The sequence below is a fragment of the Xyrauchen texanus genome, chromosome 7 (genome assembly GCF_025860055.1).
Source record: "Xyrauchen texanus isolate HMW12.3.18 chromosome 7, RBS_HiC_50CHRs, whole genome shotgun sequence".
Lineage (NCBI taxonomy): Eukaryota > Metazoa > Chordata > Actinopteri > Cypriniformes > Catostomidae > Xyrauchen > Xyrauchen texanus.
The window spans coordinates 38,746,312-38,769,005 of NC_068282.1; the positions used below are offsets into that span (position 1 = coordinate 38,746,312).

General features: G+C 45.0%; 1 protein-coding gene across 4 annotated transcripts in view; it reads left to right on the top strand.

Moving 5' to 3' along the window:
* Positions 1 to 10,754: 10,754 nt before the first annotated feature.
* Positions 10,755 to 22,694, top strand: part of LOC127646284 (bone morphogenetic protein receptor type-2-like) — a 46,718-nt gene continuing 34,778 nt past the window's right edge. The window contains exons 1-3 of one of the 4 annotated variants that reach the window (XM_052129810.1): positions 10,755 to 11,088; positions 11,178 to 11,245; positions 11,390 to 11,537. In XM_052129810.1, the coding sequence (XP_051985770.1) occupies positions 11,462 to 11,537 (76 nt within the window). In that variant the 5' untranslated portion in view covers positions 10,755 to 11,088; positions 11,178 to 11,245; positions 11,390 to 11,461. Of the gene's footprint in view, positions 11,089 to 11,177; positions 11,538 to 22,694 lie in introns of all 4 variants that reach the window. The other 3 variants (XM_052129809.1, XM_052129808.1, XM_052129811.1) reach the window with 3 other exon arrangements.

Genomic DNA, 22,694 nt, shown 5'->3' on the forward strand with positions numbered 1-22,694 from the left:
CCTTAAGATGTTTCACAAATCTAGCACACCTTGCTTTAACTCCATCAGCTGCACCTGCACTGCCCATACTGCCTTATTTGAACAGAAAATATTATTTAAAGCTGTTGAAAGTAAAAATGTCTTTCCGTTCTGGATAATATATGCAGCCAATAAACTTTTGTCTCTGGGCTTGGAAATTTGGACTATACCTGAGTTTGCAAAATACTAACAATTGCAGTACAGCAAGCCTGATATTTTATCTTTAGATCAGAAATGTGTTGGATTGCACTGTGTACATATGTCTGTTGTTGCTGAGTGAGGATGAGTTGAAGTGGCTCTACATTAACAGCTGGGAACTCTTCCTCATCAAGTGTAGGCAGTGCTTGAATTCCATACTGCGCTAGGATGACATCAATGTTTTGGTCGCTGTAGGGATTTTCCCCAAACACATTGTTGACAGCTGTGCTGTCTGTTGCAATGTTTTTGAGCATGCCCTCTGTCCAGAGTTGAGTCGGTGTGCGATTATTTTCTGTTCGCAATGGATGGAGGTTCCAGGCCTGTCTAAACTGCTCCAGTCTTTTTGAATCTCAGGAAGATAAACAATATGCAGTGAAAGTCTGTGGAGATCATCATCTGGGTTTAGAACCTCTGAATCCTTTAAGGAGTAGAACATAAGGTAAAATTGCTGCAACACATGCAAAAACACATCACGCCAAAGGCGTTCAATTCTCTGATTGTGAACTGATTGTCCGGTTATGAAACCTCTGTGTTCAAGTCCTTGAACTAGATGCATGAATAAAGCCACAAGGATGTTTTCACCGCCATGGTCAGATCTGACTCTTGATGGTAAGGCATAGCGGCATGTTGCTTTCAAAAACTGAGAAAGCACTGTTGTGGCACGATTGTCTGTGCTGCAGTTGAGGTAAGTAATCAGACGGGAGTATCCATCAATTGCACCATGAATCACAAAGCCCCATCTAGAGAGGTTAAACAAATATTACTTGAAAATGATAATCCTATTGACAATATATACTATAGTCTGGAAAAAATATAGCTGTAAACTCCAGTTTTTCACTTGCTGAAGTTCTTTTCAAAATATAAAAAATAATGACAAATCTAGTAATAACTTTATGAGGCGCATGTTCCCATCAATGTGCCACAAACTATTGGGTTAAGGTACATGATAAACACGTCTTGCTACTGTCCGGCTCCATCTCCTTGCAGCAGCAGTAGGATTCACCCGTGTCAACATCTCACGCACCATGGACCATGTAACAAGCACACCCTGTGCGCGCAACAGGGCTCTTATCATCTGAAACAGATTTTTGAAAAGGTCTAAATTGACATAATATTCACAAAACAATGGCACACAAATTTGAATTAAATATAGCCTAAAGATAAAGACCACCAATTACCTCATTTCCAGAATTAGGATATTGGCTCTGAAGTTGCCTCACATGTTGTTCAAATTCACCATCATCTATTGCAGACAGCATACTTCTAACAGGTATACCCAGAAACTTTGACTTCTTGTACAGAAATGATGAGGAGCGTCCCAGAATTTCAGCAGTTTTAGCTATTGTATGGCCTTGCTTCAGCAGAAATTCAATGTGTTCTCTGCTAACATCAATGGCGGGTCTTCCTCTTCTCCCTACAAAAAGAAAAAGTCAACTAAGTAGCATTGGAATGTTTATCTTTTGTAATTTATAGTATATCAGCATACCAATTCTCATACATGCATTGAAATTGCATTATTAGATTAGATTATTAAATATATTAAAGAGCAGTGAATGCTCTTCTCTTTTTATTTTGTTGTTTGATTAATTTTAAGTGTACAGACGGCATTAGGTTGATTGTGTACTGTCACTTTAAGACCGAATGTGCAGATTCAATATTGCACTGATGTACATCCGATATTCTCACAACTGTACGTTCTGTAAAGACATAACCTACTGTGTTTACGTGAATTCTCTCCAAAACGGACATTTAGACAATGTTGTGTGTATTTGTTAATTCAAGACGCGAAAGAGAGCTCAATTCAGTGCTGCACGCTTCGGGTCGTGTGTGTGTGTGTGTGTGTGTGTGTGTGTGTGTGTGTGTGTGTGTGTTTTTGAACGACTTTATGAGACATGCATCAAGCGCCAACTCATGTTCCGCCGAGCACGTTACGATTCAAATATTCGTTTTCGTCTGTAAAAACATATCGTTGACGAAATTAACACGGCTTGCAACTGCCGGTGAACCCTTATACCAGCTATGGGTGAGCCTCTGGAGACCAATATATAGTCTAGATTTCCCCTTTAACGTTAATGCATGATAATACATGAATGCAGTGATAAACAGACTCACCTGAACTAATGCGCCTGACAGAGAAACGTTGGTCTTCCCCAGGATGGAAATTTGCGTCTATTAGAGTTTTCAGTTGAGCCAAACTGCTTTTGAGTTCATTGTTTGTGTCGGGTGATAGCAAATGTTCAATTCTTCCTAGTTCTCTTACGAGAGGTTCTCTCGTATTGCGTAAGCTAGCTTACGCTACGGGAAAGATTCATCTTTTCTGAGATATTGAAGCCAAAAAATTATCCTTAATTTTTGTATCCATTGTCAACGCAGTGCGGCAGCTGCAGACCTTGAGCGGGCTAGCTAGCGAGCTCATAGGTTGCTCTGCGGCAACTGCTGCAGCCTATAGACGAGCTTGGGCTGAACTCGCATCCAATGAGAGGCGTCCAGCGCTCACTGCATCAAAGCCCGCCAAAATGGGCGTGACTAGAGTGCATATAAGCTTAGTTCGTAGGCTGGAACCCTGATTTTCATCTCTTCAGCGAAGCTCTTCGCATCTCTGAACTGGAAGCCGTGTCGCCGTTCGAGGGGCATCAAGCAAGCGTGGACAGCGCTCGAAGAAGCCGGCCGTCTTCGCCACCTTCAGCCGTCCTGCGAGCTGTATCCTTTTTAAAGCAAGCTAGTTCTTACGAACTTCACAAAAGAGTACGAGCGTCTTTTTAAAGATGCCTCGCTCCACTTGCGCCTCATGCGCGCCCCTCTCAGCACCGGAGACCGCCACGTCATCTGCGCTCTCTGCCTGGGACTGGGGCATGCAGAGCTACGCCCTCGCTGAAGGCGGATGTGATCTCTGCGAGGAGCTTCGATGTCGACCCTGCGGGCTCGACTCGAAGCGCTCAGGACCGAGCCGCCCGCCGCCTTCCATTCAGCAGCGCAGAAAAAGCGCCCGCTCTCAAAGGCTGCTGGAACCAGTGGTAGAAGCGATTGCCTCGCCGGAGCCCCTCCCTCGAGCATCGCCTTCACCCTCCCGCCCACCGGGGCCGCGCAGTTGCCGCCCGGCGGCTGCTCTGCTGCCATCTCGGACCGAAGAAGCGGAGGATAAGGGCTGTTCCATCATGGCTCGGACAGCGAGGAGTGGTCAGGCTCACGCGCCTCCTCCTCGGCCCAGGAATCCAGCAGGACCAGCGCCAGAGTCGAAGGGGAACTAAGCGCCTCCTCACACAGGCCGTCGACCGCCTCGGGCTCAGTGGTCACCGCCCCTGAGCAGGCTCCCAACAGACTCCACGCCGCACCTTTGCCCGCCCTCCGCGAGAGGCGGTCTAAGCTGGTGCTCCCGTCTAAGGCCTGCAGAACTACTTCCGCCTGTGTTGGCCGCGCCTATACCGCCGCTGGCCAAGCCGCATCTGCTCTGCATTCCATGGCCGTCTTACAGACAGAGGCTGTTTCAGATCTGACTAGCCGACATGAGAGAAGCTGAACGCACTACGCGCCACTCTCTCTGTCCGGTCTCTTCGGTTCCGCGGTGAGTGGCATTGTTGACCGTTTCTCGAAGCCCAAGCCATGAATCTCTTTCTGCCTCGTCGCGCTAGCTCCTCTGCAGGCCGCCCATGTGACCAGCCTCCTGCACGAGCCTCTTCACAGCGCCCAGCTCAACAAGCCAGACTTCTCAGCGTCGACAGGGCGGCCGCCCTCGATCGCGCTCAGACAGCCGCCGCAGACCGCTTTATGTGTAGAAAATGTGCCCACAATCCAGTGCTCACCCCTACACACAAGCATTACACATCCCGTGTCCCTATCAGAGCACAGTCACATAAGCGGTTACGACCCGCTCGAGTGTTAGAGTTAATAAACGCGCCCACGAGCCCGTCGCGGCGTGCCCCTCCTCTGCCCGCTCTGTCACACGGCCAGCTGTATGTAAGTCCCGTACGCCCCCTGTCAGTCCCCTTCTCTCAGGCTACTGCAGTGGTGGATTCAGCAGCCAACAAGCCGGTGATATTACCCGCTTGCCTGCACTCAAACGCCATTTCCACGGCGACCCAAAATAAAGCCTTATGTGTAGAAAATGTGCCCACAATCCAGTGTTCACCCCTACACACAAGCATTACATGTCCCGTGTCCCTATCAGAGCACACTCACATAAAGCGGTTACGACCCGCTCGAGTGTTAGGGTTAATAAGCGCGCCCATGCTCTGGCCGCTCTGTCACACGACCAGCCTTATGTGTAGAAAATGTGCCCACAATCCAGTGTTCACCTCTACACACAAGCATTACACGTTCCGTGTCCCCATCAGAGCACACTCAAAAGCGGTTACGAACCACTCGAGTGTTAGAGTCAATAAATGCGCTCACGAATACGTGCGCGCGCCCATTCTCTGCCCGCTCTGTCACACGGCCAGCAAACACTTCTCTGTATGTAAGTCCCGTGCCCGTGGCTATGCTTGCGCACCACTTAACAGACGTGACTCTTTCCCCATTCACCTCAATCGGGAAGTCACTCACAGAACAGCCTGTCCATGCTGTCTGCGAGCAGTCCAGCATAAGCACAGTAAGCGCGCTCACACATTCTGTTCAGTGCGCTGTGTGCGGCAATCAGAGCGATTTGGCCATTCACCCTCTAACATTACGCTTCAAAGCGTGGGAAGCTATTCCAGGGATATCCGAATGGGTGTTAAGCACAATAAAACAGGGCTATTTGCTACAGTTCGATCGCCGTCCTCCTTGCTTCAGAGCGCGGCTCGAAACTACTGTGAACACGGAAGCAGCGTGCATGCTTCGTTCAGAAATAGCAAACCTTCTGTGCAAAAGGGCCATAGAGAGTGCCGCCTCCCTGAGCGAGTCGGGGTTTTACAGCCGTTATTTTCTTGTCCCCAAGAAAGACGGCGACCTCAGACCAATATTAGATCTCAGGGTTTTGAACAAAGCGCTTGCAAAAAGACCGTTCAAAATGCTTACAACCAGCAAACTCCTCGCGCATGTGCGCCAGGGGACTGGTTTATTTCTCTAATCTGAAAAATGCATACTTTCAGATTCAGATAAATCCCGTCACAGGCCATTCTTGAGATTCGCCTCGACGGCCAGGTTTATCAGTACACCGTCCTTCCGTTCGGCCTGTCCTTAGCACCCGTACTTTCACGAAGTGCATGGACCGCGGCTTCGCACCCCTGCGGAGTCAGGGTTTGCGAATTCTGAACTATTTGGATGATTGGCTGATTTTGGCACAATCACATACGGAGCTTCTGTCTCACAGGACAGTTCTCCTCAGTCATCTGAACAGTTTGGGCCTTGCAGTCAATTGGACCAAGAGCTCACTACAGCCCAGTCAGGCAATTTCCTTCCTTGGAATAGAACTAGACTCAGTGGCAATGACGGCTCAGCTTATCTACACAGCTGGCGCCGTGTGCAGCGACTAGCCGCGTCATTTCAGATGAACAGCCTCACACCTCTGAAGAAATTTCAGAGAGTGCTAGGCTACATGGCCTCAGCCGCAGCAGTACTTCAGCTGGGTTTACTGCACTTCAGCATTGACTAAACACCCGCGCGTCTCGCCGGGCTTGGGCCACAGGCCGCCAGCCCATCAAGGTGACTCAGACCTGTATTTCAGCTCTGCAGCCCTGGACAGTGGCCGAATGGTATCAGCGGGGAGTGACAATGGGAGCTGTATCTCGCCGAAAAGTCATCTCGAGAGACGCGTCCAACATGGGTTGGGGCGCGGTCTGCGAGGGCTCTCCGGTTTTCGGCTATGGTCAGTTCAGGAAAAGCTCCTTCACATAAATTGTCTGGAAATGATAGCGGTCGATGCACGCTGCGTGCGCTTTCTCCCGGTCATTCAGGGTCACCACGTCCTGGTCCGTTCGGACAACAGATCTGTGGTATCCTACCTAAACCGTCAGGGCGGTGTCAGATCCAGGAACCTCTTCCATCTGACGAAACGCATACTGAGTTGGTCCCAGTGCCACCGGCGCTTCGCTGAGGGCGACGCGCGTGCCAGGCCACCTGAGCGACGGCCCGGACAAACTGTCCAGAGACAATATTCCCCAGGGGAATGGTCCCTGCACGCTCAAACAGTCCAGGCGTTATGGCACCTATTCGGCAGAGCAGAGATAGACCTCTTTGCGTCCAAAGAGAACTCTCACTGCCCAATATTTTTCTCGAGCGAGGGCCAGCTGGCCCAGGACTGGCCCAGATGCCCGCTTACGCCTTCCCTCCCGTCTCGCTATTGCCACAGGTAATGCAGAGGATCAGGAAACGCATCACTCGGTGCTCCTCATAGCCCCGCGTTGGGAGAATCAGACATGGTTCCTGGAGCTTACGCAGCTGTCACTGACAGCGCCGTGGCCCATCCCAGTGAGAGCAGATCTCCTCTCTCAAGCTCGCGGCACAATCTGGCATCCCCACCCAGACGCTGGGCGCTGCATGCGTGGGTGATCAGCGACTACCCGTCGCTCTGCCAGAAGGAGTAATAAACACCATCATACACGCTAGAGCCCCTTCCACGAGAAGACTCTATGCATCAAAATGGTCTGTGTTCTCAAAATGGTGCACTGACAGAGACCTGGACCCGCGGACATGTGGGGTGTCGTCGCTGCTCGTATTTCTACAAGAGCTGCTGGATAAGGGCAGATCCCCATCCACGCTCAAAGTGTATGTGGCGGCCGTTGCGGCGTTCAGCTGAACCCCTGCACGGCCAGTCATGGGGTAAAAGCGAGCTGGTCATCCGCTTCCTCAGGGGAGCTAGAAGGATGAACCCCGCGCCCCCATCGGTTCCTATCTGGGATCTTTCTATAGTTCTCGAAACTATGAAAGCCCCCCTTTTGAACCACTTCAATCCGTGGATTTGAAATACCTTTCACTCAAAACCGTTTTTCTGACTGCCCTGTCATCAGTCAAACGTGTGGGAGACCTTCACGCACTGTCTGTCAGCGCTGCGTGTCTTGAGTTTGGACCAAGTGACTCCAAGGTCATTTTAAAGCCTAAACATGGCTATGTTCCCAAGGTGATCGGTACTCCTTTCAGAGCACAGGTCATTTCCTATCAGCGCTGCCAGCACCGATAGCGACGCGACGCCAATCTCCTTTGCCCGGTCAGAGCACTGAGATTGTATACTGCGCGCTCCGCCGCTTTCAGGCGCTCTGAGCAGCTTTTCGTTTCGTTCAGAGGGCGCACCAAAGGTCTCGCCGCCTCGAAACAGACACTATCTAGATGGATAGTGGACGCTATTGCTGCTGCATACGGCGTCAAAAGACCTGCCATGCCCGTAGGGCATTAGGGCTCACTCCACTAGAGGCATGGCATCCTCGTGGGCATGGTCCAGCGGGATTTCCATTCACGACATATGTGTGGCAGCGGAATGGACTTCCCCTCCACCTTTGTCAGATTTTACAATATGGAAGTGCCCGCTCTGCAGGCAAAACTACTAGCGGTTTAATACACTACAGCTCCCTGGTGAGCTGCACTGATGGGACACATTCCACACAGACCGGCACCGCCTCTGTCGTTCCCTTCCCACTATGTGCTTATGTATTACACAATCAATGACCCGCATTCTTGCCGGCCAAATATTATTTCCCCACTCATAAGGGCTCCCCGGGTCCCTCCTTAATTCCCTGGGGCTCATACAGTGGATGCTTGGCGCGACGGCGTTGACAATGGGTTCCCGTAGCGTAAGCTAGCTTATGCAATCTGAGAGAACCTCTCGTAAGAGAACGTATCGGTTACCTAACGTAACCTCGGTTCTCTCTAGATGAGGGAACGAGTATTGCGTAGCCGGCCGTGCTCGCGCCACGGCGACTTTCCGCTTCAGTCAATGAAAACCAGGGTTCCAGCCTACGAACTACGCTTATATGCACTCTAGTCAAGCCCATTTTGGCGGGCTTTGATGCAGTGAGTCGTGCGGACGCCTCTCATTGGATGCGAGTTACGCCCAAGCTCGTCTATAGGCTGCAGCAGTTGCCGCAGAGCAACCTATGAGCTCGCTAGCTAGCCCGCTCAAGGTCTGCAGCTGCCGCACTGCGTTGACAATGGATACAAAAATTAAGGATAATTTTTTGGCTTCAATATCTCAGAAAAGATGAATCTTTCCCGTAGCGTAAGCTAGCTTACGCAATACTCGTTCCCTCATCTAGAGAGAACCGAGGTTACGTTAGGTAACCGATACGATTTCTTTCACAGTTTTCAAAAGAACGATGTTCTCTCTCTCCACAAAACCCCTGTGTAAGGGCTCGTTCAATTTCATGCCATTTTCTGGTGGTTTTTTTCTATTAAAGCCAACGCAATGATAGCTTCTTTCTTCTTCCATTCAAATAAGGAAATGAACCCACTTCTTTTTTTTATTACGGCGGGGAGGGGAAATTACACAACGTCATGCACAATAATTTGCAGATATCTGATATTGTCATTTAAGATGTGTGACGAGTTCAATGTCGTTTTCAATGACGTCATTGCAGATATCTGTAATTCTGTTTTGTCTAGTCAAAACTGAATTACAGATATCTCTATCTGTAGATTCGACTGGTCACAGTTACGTTAGAGATATCTTGAATGACAATTCCAACTATCCAAAATGTAATTACGACTAGTCAGAAAGACGTTGTTGATATCTACAATGTTAATTCCGGATAGTCAAACTTTGCTTTTAAATGTTAAAAGGGCTTGCCATACTATGCTTGACGGCGTCCGGACTGCTGGAACCATTCATAGAGGCGAGACTGTTCAGGTTCTCTGGGGAGACCAGACAGGGTGAAGCTCTTTGACTGCCCCTGTAAGGACGTTGAGCATCTCCCTGTCAGTGGCACGTGCACATTCCTCGTGTGAACCCTCTGGTATCACAGAAGAGGCGGGTGGGAGCTGACTCTGCGTGGCCGTGGCCCAGACAGAATATATATATATATATATATATATATATATATATATATATATATATATATATATATATATATATATATATATATAATTTATATTTATATCACACAAATACAATTGCTTTTAAAGGATACTCTACATCAGCCAACGCGCTGCGGAGAATCAGGATGCTCAGGTCTGTTCACCAGCGAAGCATCAAGCGGCGAGACGGAGAAATGTTCCTCGGAGCACTGCTCGGAGTCTTCTCGCTGCCGTGATGATTCCGTCTGCTGATTCGTGTGTATCGATGCCGAAGGATAGAGGGCCTCCAGACAAGAGATTATCGCTATTTTGAAGGAAGAAATTCTGAGGAAATGGTGTCTGTGCACCTGTTTTTATAGCGGTCAGTTTCACGCAAAAACAGACGTGGCTCAAACACCTTAGCCATTATTAGAATATTGCCGTTATTATAGAGAGGTTTCAAATAGGTTGTGTATGAAGGCACTCCCCATATGCATTACTAGTATGAGTCGTAAGGGAACCAAAACATCCACTACGTCATCGCGCTACAGTCTGCTGCTTTTATAATTTAATATTCAGATTTGACTATCCATAATGATGTTTTAACTAGTCATAACTCCAATTTCAGATATCTGTTGTGCATTTCTGACTAGTAGTAATTCACATTTAAGATATCTACAATGCATTTCTGACTAGTCATAATTTACATTTAAGATATCAGCAATGTAACTTTGCCCCGCCTTAAACAAAAAACAAAACAAAAATGGCTGTCCACCGTTTTGTCTGATAAAGAATTTATCTTATGTTAGTCTGTTTAGCATGTTTAGTTTATTTTAAAAAGAATTTTGCAATTAATAAATAAATACAAATCCAATAATAAGGAACAGTGATGATGGCGCACTTGTAAAAATTATTTGTATCAGCCATCATTCCCAAATTAACTCAAATAAAATCAGAAGGGACCCCTACATTTGCTCAAAGGTCAAGTGCATATTTCATGTCTACAATGGGCATATCATTATTAGAAACAAACTTTATTGATCCATGTCTCGTCACTCCAACATATACCCTTCATTTGTCCGTGCTGCAAAATATAACAATCACTTTGCTACAAATTGTTAACTGGTGACCTTTATGAATGCATCAATATATTATTTATTAAGTTGTCAAGCATCGACTTAATCTTTCTGTTAGCAGCTAGTTACTTTAACAGCTTCGATAGCGCTACTTAATGAAGAGTCATTGTAGGTCACAACACAGCAGATCGACTAGGGGTAAGGGCAATTTAGATATTTTAGAAAATATTATTTTGACTAGTCAAAACTGAATTACAGATGTCTCTAATCATCTTTGTGTATGTGTGACGTGACGAAATGTGTGACTTCATTGCAGATATCGTAAATTGAATTCTTACTAGTCAAATTAGAATTGTCAAATGCAATTGTAGATATCTAAAATATCATTAAGAATAAAAGCTTTAAAAGCCAAAACGTCTTGCTATATAGCGAGGATGGTCTCACATTGAACGTATTTAGTGTCTTCACATGGTGTTATTCTATTAGTCTGTCGCATGAGGGCGCTTCGCCTCTTTTTTATTATAAATCGACCCCCACGTCGAACAAGCAGATCACGGAGACAACCTGAAGACGAGGCGTTTCCAGTCTGGGCTGCTGTAGATTCCCGACCGTCTTCTGGTGCCTTTCCCGTTGTTTGGAGTAGGGACGGGAGGGAAAACGTCACGCAAACGTTCAGTTTCTCAACCCATGCGCAATGGAAATAGAGAACATTCCTCAAACGAAGATCAAAAGATAACGAACGCGAGGAATATGACGACAAATGGATGTTTTAACTGTCGGCAACAACGAAACGGATGTTTGCCTGTCTAAAACTGTGCGAGACCATCGAGGAGACTTGCGGGCTCGGGATGTCCTGCATATAACTGCGCTGAAACTCTGCATTTGGTAAATGGTTGAAGTGCGTGCTTAGGAACAAAGGGGAAAACTTTGATTAGATGTATTTATTTTGTTTAATACAGCACACATTGACTCAATCATGTTTCACAGTCTTTCATCTGGTAACATTTGATGCTTCCTGGTGGAAGGAAAAAAGCAATGAAGATCAACGCTTTGAGGTCTTCAAGACTATTTTAAACTGAGATTTAAACTGTGACTGTCATTTTGCCGCCATTCTAAAATATTTTTTACAGTGTTTTGACAAATTGGTGATGGTGGACTCTCCAAAGCACAAATATTTTGTGTGTGTCTGTATTCTGAAGCCTAGACAGCTATACAAGTGACTGAGAATAAAGCTGAAAATATTCTGTTTAAAGAGGAGGAGAAAAGAAAACATGGCAGTTGAAGGCCGAATAACAATTCTTGACGTTGGACTGTTTGCCATGGTGGTTCTTCTTAGCCCTGTAGCTGGTAAGTAACAGTAACATGTAAGTAATAGTAGAAATAATGACAATAAATATCTCAGAATTACAGGAAAATTGCTGTTCCACACCCTAGTTTAAATATCCCATATCCTCTCATACTGAAGGCGTAATTAATTGTACTCCGTGTGTGTGTTCTGCTAGTTTTGTGGTGAATGCACTGCCATCCGCATCCATCAGGAACTCTTTATTTCCTGTGAGTGTATGTATGTGTGCACAGGGGCGTAGATTCCGAGGGGATGGGGTGGGGGTGGGGTGTAACCCCCAGTAATCTAAACAAGTAAGCACAACCCCCCCATTATTTATACCATGACCAATGGAAATATGTAAATGCTTCACACTGTAACCCCCCAAATGTTCAAGCCAAATGCTTTGTATGTGGTGTGTGTGCCTTTATACATTTGTGGGTCTCTTTATGTGTGTAGGTGTGTTTGTGTCCATTTATTTTCTCTCTCTCTCTCTCTCTCTCTCTCTCTCTCTCTCTCTCTCTCTCTCTGTTTGTGTGTGTTTATGCTCTTTTTCTGGTGCCAGCCCAGAGCTGCAGTGGAGCTACTGAGCATCGTTCAGATAAGATAAGAGCTGACCCTGCCTATGGGGTTCATGAGGGCAGAATAAATGCTAAACACTGATTAGCTGATAAGACAAGCATGAAAAGTAATTTCTCATTATGCGGTTGAAGCTCATCGCCCACCCTCCTCCACAGCTAACCCTGCAATCTGACCATTCAGTGTGGAACTAGAGCCAAATATCTGCTCCAAAAAATATTGGCATTTAGTACATCACTCAGCAGCACTAACAGCTTGCTTATGTCCACTACAGATCTGAGCTCTTATGGTGTCATAGAAGTAGTTATGTGATTACGCTGTAGAGTGAGGGAAGATCTGATATCCCATGTTGCCTCAGTCCATGTAGCTTGACCTTTAAAAAATTTTCCTCCAAACCTATGTGTTTTTGTGAACACTGCTATTTTCTCCCCTGTAATTCTTCTTTTGTGTGTGACAGTATTTTTTGTGCCTCCTGAAATAGTCACCACATTCCTTAGTGTGGAATTGTCTGTGTTTCTTTTGTGTGTAGTGTGTGCAAGTGTATAAACACCACAAATTAGAACTTGCAAATCAAAAGCAGGACATTAAGTGTCATGGTGCCATAGAGACTGACATATTTTTTTGATGCAGTGAGTTGTGAAGCATTGAGATGGTGTGTCCTTTCAGTGGTGTAGTTCTGATTTGTTCTGTACTCTCTGTAGTATGAGAGCAGTGTTGATAAGGGATGGTTTATCTTTAAAAACATGCTTTGTTTACATACCCAGGTTTAAAGGAATAGTTCTCCCATAAATGAAAGTTTTGTCATCATTTACTCTTCCCCCCATGTCATTCCAACCATTTATTATTTTCTTATTTGTGTGAAACACAAAAGAGATCTTCAGAAAGTGGATGGACTTATACCACCAAGCTCTAAAAAAACATACAAGTACCAAAGTGGTTCATATGACTCATAACACTATAACAAGTCAAGTCAGTATATTCTGCATAACAATTGAAAACTAATTTCATGTTACCTGATAATGTTTTCTAAGGCAGTTAGAAATTGGAATTTGGCATTGGAAAAAGGTAAATATTTACCACGTTTTCTGCATGTTCTGCTTTATGAAGACCAAAATCATGAGATGAATCATGATTATTTTATTCTATGGATGAGTCATAACTTAACAGTAATAAATAAAAACAAATCTGTATACAGTTTTGTGAAAAAAAATATTATGTATATTAATATTGATATTAACATACCAAAAATCTGATAAATGTTTATATTTATATTAAAGTTCTGCTTCCTTGTAATGTATGTACATTCAAGATTAGTTTGGATTTGTCATATATTTCTTGGGAGTTTATTATGAAAAGCGCTAAATAAATTTTTCTCCTCTGGTTTAGACATTAATACTTTAATAGTGGGTAGAAAGAAAATATGCTGTCTGCTTAATACAAAATTAATATATTTTTAGACAACACTTGAATCTTTTTTTTTTGCTTTAGTCCCTCTGTTTACTTCAGCTTAGACAAATAAAAGGAGTTGCCTGAAGAGGGAAATAAGCCTGTGGAGCCCTAATCCAGCACAAAACACTTGTGGCTCTTAATGGGTCTGGTCGCAAATTGCTCCAGAAGGCTAGGCAGGCCAGAAGGGTAGGGAGGAAGAACATTCAGGAAGCAACACTTAGTGGCTAACCTTAGAGAGAAAGCTCACTGGATCAACTTGGTGAAGGGCGCTGGGTGCAAGCGGAACACCTGGTCGGCTGTTCCACATTACCGAGTTCTACGGCTCGGACCTGACATAACACGGGACAAGGCTGATTCAACCCTGAGATTGTAAAGTTTCACAAAGGTATTGGGTGTTGCCCAGCCCGCTGCTCTGAAATGTCTGCTAGGGAGGTGCCATTGGCCAGTGTCCATGAGGATGCCACACTTCTCGTCGAGTGTGCTCAAACTCACAAGGGAGCGGGCACAGCCTGAGTCTGGAAGGCCAAGGCAATGGCGTTGACGACCCAGCGGGCAGCCTCAGTTTGGAGAAGGTGTTCCCTTTCCGCCGTGCGCCGAAGCAGACAAAGAACTGCTCAGAACATCTAGAGCTCTGTGTGAGGTCCAAATAGATATGCAAAGCACGTAACGGACACAGCAATGAGAAGGCTGGGTCTGCCTCCTCCCGGGGCAGCTTGCTTGCAAGTTCACGATCTGGTCCCTGAAGGGGGTCGTAGGAACCTTGGGCACGTAGCCCGGTTGCAGCCTCAGGATAACGTGAGTATGTGCTGGACTGATCTCCAGGCAAGTGTCGCTGACAGAGAACGCTTGCAGGCCCCCAACCCTCTTGATGGAAGCTAGCGCTATCAGGAGGGCCATCTTCAAGGAGAGGGCCTTGAGCTCAACTGAGTCAAGCGGCTCAAAGGGGTTGTCTCTGAAGGCCCGAGAGGACCACTGAGAGGTCCCAGGAGGGGAACAGGCTTGACCGGGGAGGATTCAGCCTCCAGCGCCTCCTAAGAGACATGATAATCAAGTTGTGCTTACCCAAGGACTTGCTGTCCACTGCGTCGTAGTGGGCTACGATAGCGGATACATGCACCTTCAAGGTAGAGGGGGACAGCCTCCCCTCCGGCCTCTCTTGCAGGAATGAGAGCACTGACCGAACTCTGCATCTCTGCAATCTCTTTGCAAAGGCAAAAGTCTGTAACTTCGTTTTTGGTCAAAAATTAGTTATTTATATTTTTGAGACTTTCAAGACCTCCTTTATCATGTCGATAAGTATCTTGAGTCAATGTCGTTGTTTTTTCGAGAAATGAATAGATTGTCTTAACAGTAACTTCCAAAAGCCCAAGAGAAACCAAGGCAGAACTCCGTAACTCCAATACCACTCTTTGACTTTGTTTTGAAATGCTCAAATTGAGTTAGGGTTCTCTGCCTTTGTTTAGCCATGCGTCAAAATGAAGTTACTGTGCCGGCATGGAGTTACGGTACTCTGCCTTTGTATTTACATTAAAGTTTGCCGCATTTAAATTACGGTGTAGCCTGTGTACTGTCACACATCTATCAGTGAAGGAATCTGACACACACGACACCTGAATAAAAGTGTAGTAAACAAATATTATTGAGTGTTTTTACTATCGCATTTAACCCTCTGGGGTCGATGGACGGGCCGGTGCATCCTGCAGGATTTTTTCCTCATAACAGTGGAAACAACTTCAAATACTCCGTCATTTTTGGGCACACAGATAAGTATAAGACATCATTAGAAACTATGAATGGTCTACTTTTATTTGTGTAAATTCACAATGACAAAGTCTCTGTCTTCGCGAGCATATTTCTGATACTCAGCGAATACTTATCACACAAACATGAAACATATGCCTGAAGAAAGCTTAAAATATCTACTTTTAAATAAAACAATTACAATTTAAAACAAATATTCTCCTGCAATGTAATCTGTATGAAACAAAGCGATGTACAGTTTCTCCCAGCTCAGCTAATTATCGTAATGTGATCACACCCACGGGCAGAGGGCGCTATTCATACGGTACATGTGCTGAGGTGATCAATGCAAATGGTGAACGCCTCTGAGGCAAGATCAAAATAACCGCATTTATTTGAAAAAGAAAGCTTTTGTAACATTATACACTACTGTTCAAAAATTTTGGAGTCAGTAAGTTTTTTTTTTTGGAAAGAAATTAATACTTTTATTCAGCAAGAATGCATTATATTGATCAAAATTGACAGTAAAGACATTTATAATGTTACAAAAGCGTTCTATTTCTGTTCAAAATATTGATTGTGATCCAGCACCCAAATGAAAAACATGGACCGTTCTTGATAGTTGTCTGGATATTAGTTTCCTGGCGTTTGATTCTGATGAGCTATTCTGCAGCACACCTGACACCACCCTTGTTGTACTTATGGAGTTTCCCCTCACTCCAGTCACAGCGTCACTGCTAGCACCAGAGCCCACCCAAATCTATGTCCTTTTATGCCCCCAAACAGGAGGGCTTTCTGGTGTTCACTGCCTGTGAGCAATGTTGTGGAGGATGAGGAGTAAGAACACCATGAAACAACAAGAAATTAATAGGATTCCATGTTCACTTACTTGTATATTAATTATTATCTCTTATTCCAATCCCATGCATTTTAATGTCTTTGGATTCCATTATTAATTAAATTATTATTTTTACTCATTAGAAAAATGCTTATCTTGTATTTATTCATATAATTCAGTGTCATCTATCTGCAGTCAACCTGTTAGTTTTGCTGCACACCAATTAAAGATATACTTTACCGCTATGGAGGTATGTGTCATGTCTAATGTATTAAAAATGCCATCAGAATACAACCATAGCACAGGATAGCAATAAGTACATGGCTATAAGTCAGTCAAAATTAATGCAATGATCACTAGATTTTATACAGGGGTTATTATAATGATTTTGTAAATGGTGATCAGCAAACAGCTATTGATAATATGGAATTTACTGCCATTTGCCTTGGTGTGACTTCTCACTTTTTGCAGACAATAAAAAGGCAGAGTACAGTAACGTCAAATGATGGTTGGCGAGTTGGCGATGGTTGGCGAGTTGTGACATATGACGAGAGTTTGAGTTTGGTTGGCGATTTATGTACACTACCGTCGCAGTGCTGTCTGAACGGATCAAGATGTGCTTGCCCCAAATCAGCGGAAGAAACCTCTGCAGGGCAAGGAATACAGCCAGCAACTCTAGGCAGTTGATGTGCCAATGCAGCCGGGGCCCTGTCCAGGAGCCAGCGGCAGCGTGCCCGTTGCACACAGCGCCCCAACCATGTTGAGAGGCGTCTGTGGTGACCACGACATGTCTGGACACCTGCTGTAGGGGGACTCCGGTCCGCAGAAAACAGAGTTCTGTCCAAGGGTTGAAAGTCTGACGGCAGGAGGGGGTGATTACTACACAGTATGTGCTGCGGCGGCATGCTCATCTCGGGACTCGAGTCTGAAGCCAGTGCTGAAGCAGTCTCACATGCATCAACCCGAGTGGTGCGACCGCGGCTGAGGATGTTATATGCACCAGGAGCCTCTGGAATTACTTTAGAGGAACCGCTGTGCCGGGCTCGAAGAGAGCAAGGCACCTGAGCACTGACTGCACGAGCTTGTTCGTGAGGATGCTCTGAACCGGCCCGAGCTTGCTCTTTTCCCAGTTGACCTGAAGCCCTAGATGGCTGAGGTGCCTGAGCACCTTGTACATGTGCACGCATAGTAACTCTCGAGAGTGAGCTAGAATGAGCCAGTCGTTCTTCCCGTAGTGGGGCAAGGTCTGGCCGTTGAACGCGAACCTTAGGAAGGGTCGGTGTCGAGGCAAGATGGAGACGTGAAAGTTGCGTCCTTCAGGTCTTCAGCCGCGAAACCAATCTAGCTGTCGAACGCAGGTTAGAATCAGTCACTGCGTGAGCATTTTGAACGGGAGTTTGTGCAAAGCCCGGTTGAGAACACGCAAGTCCAAGATTGGTCGCAACCCACTGCCTTTCTTGGGTATGATGATGTAAGGGCTGTAGAAACCCTTCTTCATCTCGGCTGGAGAGACGGGCACTATTGCATCCTTGAGAAGCAGAGTCGTGATCTCTGCCCATAAAGCGCTGGATTGTTCGCTGCGCACGGCCCTGCAAAGGGTGGTGCGAACTGCCAGACACATCATCAGAGGTGAGCTTCCCTTTCTCCAGGACATATAAAAGGCGGTGTGTGAAAAAAGCTTGGAGGATTATCAGAGACTCCAGCCACCGGAGTCATGGGCTGCTCTCACTGCTACCATCAGGCAGGCGGTATCGCAGCATAAGGACCCGCACCAGCCGACTACATGACAGCTTCTTCCTCCAAGCTATAAGACTTTTCAGTCAGACACCTGCACTTTATTAATCTTATTATCTCACACTGGACTGTCATAATTATATACTTTTCACAATACAACTACTGTATATATACTTTTTATTTTTATTGTATGTGTATTCTATATTGTGTGTATTGTTTACTACACATTGTATATTATTATTGTTTTGTGTAATTATGTGTACATTTGATATGTAAATTGTGTTGTGTAAATATGTTGTTTATTGTAAATTGGTATATGTCTCGTCACTGTCATGACTGCTATGTTGCTCGGAACTGCACACAAGACTTTCACCACTGTTGCACTTGTGTATATGTTCGTGTGACAATAAAGTGATTTGATTTGAAGTGGAGCGAATACCACTGAAACGAGGCTTGAGCCGGGTTAAGTGAATTGCGTAGCCAAGTCTGATGGTCCTGGTCAACCAATGCGACGTGCTGGACAGTGGAAGCCATGCGTCCAGACTCTGCATGAGGGGCACTAGAGGGACGATTGCTTTTGACGTACCGAGTAGGGCTTTGCGGTGGGGGGGCAGGTAATAGCGCGTCGGGAGGCAAAAACGCGTCCCGAGGCTTGGGTGCTGAGAAAAGACTCAAAGCACTTACCTTGCTCCACGCATCTGGCAGGGGTGGGTTAGAGATTGAGGAAGAGATCCTGGGAAGGTGTCTTCGGAACTCGTCAGCTCTGTTCTGCCGGGGCTGAGCAGTCACTTGTCCGGAGGCGAGGTGACTGCATCCAGGGAGCCAGGACTGTAGGATTTTGGAGCCGGTGTGCCATGAGAATGTCACGCACTGGCTGGATGACCCAGGAAGTGGGGAATTGCTCTTTTATTAACAGTGTGGAAAAACAAGGATTTTTCTCCCTGCCCTCCACCTGGGAACAGAGTGGTCTTGGTACCAGGAGTGCTTAGGAGCCTTCCGGGTCCTAGAGGAAGTCCTGGAGACAGGGGGGCATGCACCACCTGTGAGGTGCTCGACGCTGGGGCTGAGAGCTGGGCCTGGGTTTAGGCGGAGCTGCCTATTGCTTGGACGCAGGGGGATGCCCTCAGTGGGCAGACGAGGCACGATGGGGCGGCGCCGCGGCATGATGTGCGAGATCGCTTCCGTCTTCCTCCTTACCGCTAAAGACTGCTGGGCAAAGACGTTGATGGTGTTGCCGAAGAGAGGGGGCAGCTGAAGTGACTTTCTCTCATGAGGAAAGAAAGCCGCGACTTCAACGTTGCCGTGGCTATGTTCTCACACTGAGAACATGAACAATTCATAAAATGCTGCCTGCGTGGCAGCTCTTATGACCATCAGAAGTGGAGAGAAATTGACTTGAAAAGTATGTTCAACGCCTGCTGTGTATAGGTCTTTTGTGAGTGAAAATAAACTCTTTTCGAGAAATAAAACTCTTTTAGGAGGGAGAACACTCTTTTAGACAGAACGCTGTTGAAGCGCCCAGGGGCGTGGACTGCACAGCGTGCAGAGAGAGAACGCAGCTGGAAATGCGCCGTAGATCCAACAGCGGTGCTCTGCCACAGAGGTGAGTGGAACAGTAGTGAGATGCACAACTGCTCGCCTCAGATAAAAAATCTGACTGACAGACACATGCCCGCTTTCCTTTTTACCCGTATGTCTGGGTGCGTGACTTGCTAATTCTGTCTGCCAATTTATCATTGGCCTTTTTTCAAGTCCAGATGTACACGAGGCTCCCAAGGAAGACCCTTTGTGTCACTTCATTCGACACAATGTCGAGTGAGTAACATTAGGGGAACTTGTGTATGATCTGACAGATTCTCATCACATGAGACAACCAATGGCATTTGGCTTCAATGAATTCAAGCCTTGGATCACTCTAAAGGCAGCATTTTTTAACTGAACATAAGTGCAAATGAGATTTGAGAGCATAAGCAGAGGGGAAGATTATCATTGTATAACGGCTGTTTCTCACACAAAAAGGTCTTATCTATTTAGACTTGGAATATGCCTCTGAGTTATACTTCTATGATACTTGTCTATGTTGGAGCTTGGCAGATTGAAACACCATCCATTTTCACTGTATGGAAAAGAGCAGCTTGGACATACTGCCTAACAACTCATTTTGTGTTTCATGAAAGAAAGAAAATAACATGCAGTTTTAATGACTTGAGGGTGAGGAAATTATGATAAAAGTTTCATTTTTGAGTGAATTATTCCTTTATATTCAAAAACATTTGCTCCGTTCTAATTACTGGAATTATGGGATGGCAGATGACAAGTCCACCCTAAAGGGGCATTCTCCGTAGGCTTTGAGCATGCAAATTATTTTCAGACAACAGACCAGGCTATGACGTCACGTGGGAGGGCTTTTGGTGTAAACAATACATGACCAATATAAATAATATATTTAAAATTTAAAAATATATTGTCTTCACACTTTGCTGCAACAATAAATCACAGCATTGAAATATTCTTTGAATTGAAGAGGTCAGCGTGCAACGTTTCGATCTTTCAACAGTCATGTGTACTCTTGTCATACGGATTCAGAGCTCAGAGTTCGGCAAACTTGAACTTGTGTATGCAGCGGAGTACAAAATTTCTTCGCATGAGCTTGCGAAGTTTCGAATTCACCCAAAAATGTAAATTCTCTCTTAATTTACTCACCCTTATGCCATCTAAGATGTGCATGGCTTTCTTTCTTTGGCAACAAACATATTTAGAAGAATATCTCCGCTCTGTAGGTCAATACAATGCAAGTGAATGGTGATCAGACCCTTTGAAGCTCCAAAAATTTTATAAAGTCAGCATAAACTTAATCCATCAGACTCCAGTGGTTCAGTCAATGTCTTCTGAAATGATCCAGTTGATTTTGGGTGAGAACAGACCAAAATGTAATTCCTTTTCCACTGTACAGTGAAAAAGGAGTTATATTTTGGTCTAATCTTAACCAAAACCAACTGGATCGCTTCAGAAGACATGGATTAAACAACTAGAGATTTATGGGTCTCCTATTTGGAGCTTCAAAGGCCTGATCACCATTCACTTGCATTGTATGGAGCTACAGAGCTGAGATGTTCTTCTAAAAATCTTTGTTTGTGTTCAGCTGAAGAAAGAAAGTCCTAAAACTTTTTGTGTGAACTATTTCACTTTGTTTTTACTTCTGACTCACTCTTTCGCTCTCGCTCTCTCTCTCTGACACACACTCACACAGACACACATATACAGTATTTCTAATTTTGTGAAAATGTTCTGTGTACTTAAATTGTTAAGTAGAGCAGCTGGGTGAATGTATATATGGATGGACAGATTTGTGCAAAGGCAAGGGATTTGTTTTGGCTGCAAGTGGTAGATGTGAATCAGTATGTAGGTCGGCAGCACATTGCTGTGCATTGTAGCGATGTTAGAAGTGGAGAGTCATGAATTATCCACTTCACTGAGTTGAATGTTGTTTGCTGTTGTACTGTTGAAGTGCTTTATAGAGCAATTTGCTGTGGGATTAGCTTGTCCAAGGTACAATTTTACATTATTTTGCAGCTTTCTGATGAGGCAAATTGCTGTCATGACACTTGACTGTACATCACTTTGTTCCCTTAGTCCATTCAATAAAACACTAAATACATTTGAAAATAGATTTTATTTTTCTCTTTTTTCTCTCACTTGCTTTGCTTCAGCAATTCAGGTTTTTTTTCACTCAAGCCGTCAGAACAGTCCTTTTTATGAACAAACACATAGTCTTCCTCCCCAAGATGTTTGTCACATAGGGATGAATAGACCACATTCATTATCTTGATATGTCAACCTGTTTCAGAACTTCCTATTGGCTGACTGCTCATTAAGCTGATGTGTCAGCCAGTGTCCGAAACCACCAATGGCAGATCCTGTACAAGAATGTTTTTTTTTAACTTTCAGCCTCACTGAACAGTTTGCATTTGTATTATAAGTGGTCCAGTAGTTGGCAAATAACATGGCTATGAACTTTTTTATTTAATTGTTAAGATTTTAGGAGACAATTTATAGATTTGTATTATAGAAGTGTATGTTATTCTCTTCAAAGAGACTACGGATGAAAATGTTTATTGACAAATGTTTTTTTTTTTTACATTTTTGACTAAACATTTACAAAAAAAAAGAATCTTGCAAGATATTAACAATGCACTTACATATATTTCCCTCTTTAAGATGAACACCTTTACAATAAGCTGTATTACAGGTTTATGACCTTACTCTTACCTTAAACAGTTCCTATATACACAGATCAGCCACAACATTAAAACCTCCTACCTAATGTTGTGTAGGTCCCCCTCGTGCCGCCAAAGCAGCGCTAACCCGCATCTCAGAATAGCATTCTGAGATACTATTCTTCTCACCACAATTGTACAGAGTGGTTATATGAGTTACCGTAGACTTTGTCTGTTCAAACCGGTCTGGCCATTCTCTGTTGACCTCTCTTATCAACAAGGCACCACAGATCTGCCGCTCACTGGATGTTTTTTGTTTTTGGCACTATTCATTGTAAATTCTGGAGACTGTTGTGTGTGAAAATCCCAGGTGATCAGCAGTTACAGAAATACTCAAACCAGCCCCTCTGGCACTAACAATCATGCCACGGTCCAAATCACTGAGATCACATTTTTCCCCCATTCTGCTGGTTGATGTGAACATTAACTGAAGTTCCTGACCCATATCTGCATGATTTATGCACTGCACTGCTGCCACACGTTTGGCTGATTAGATAATTGCATCGATGATTGATGACATCTGTGTGTCTTTGTGGCAACATCACCACTGGCTGTTTTGATTA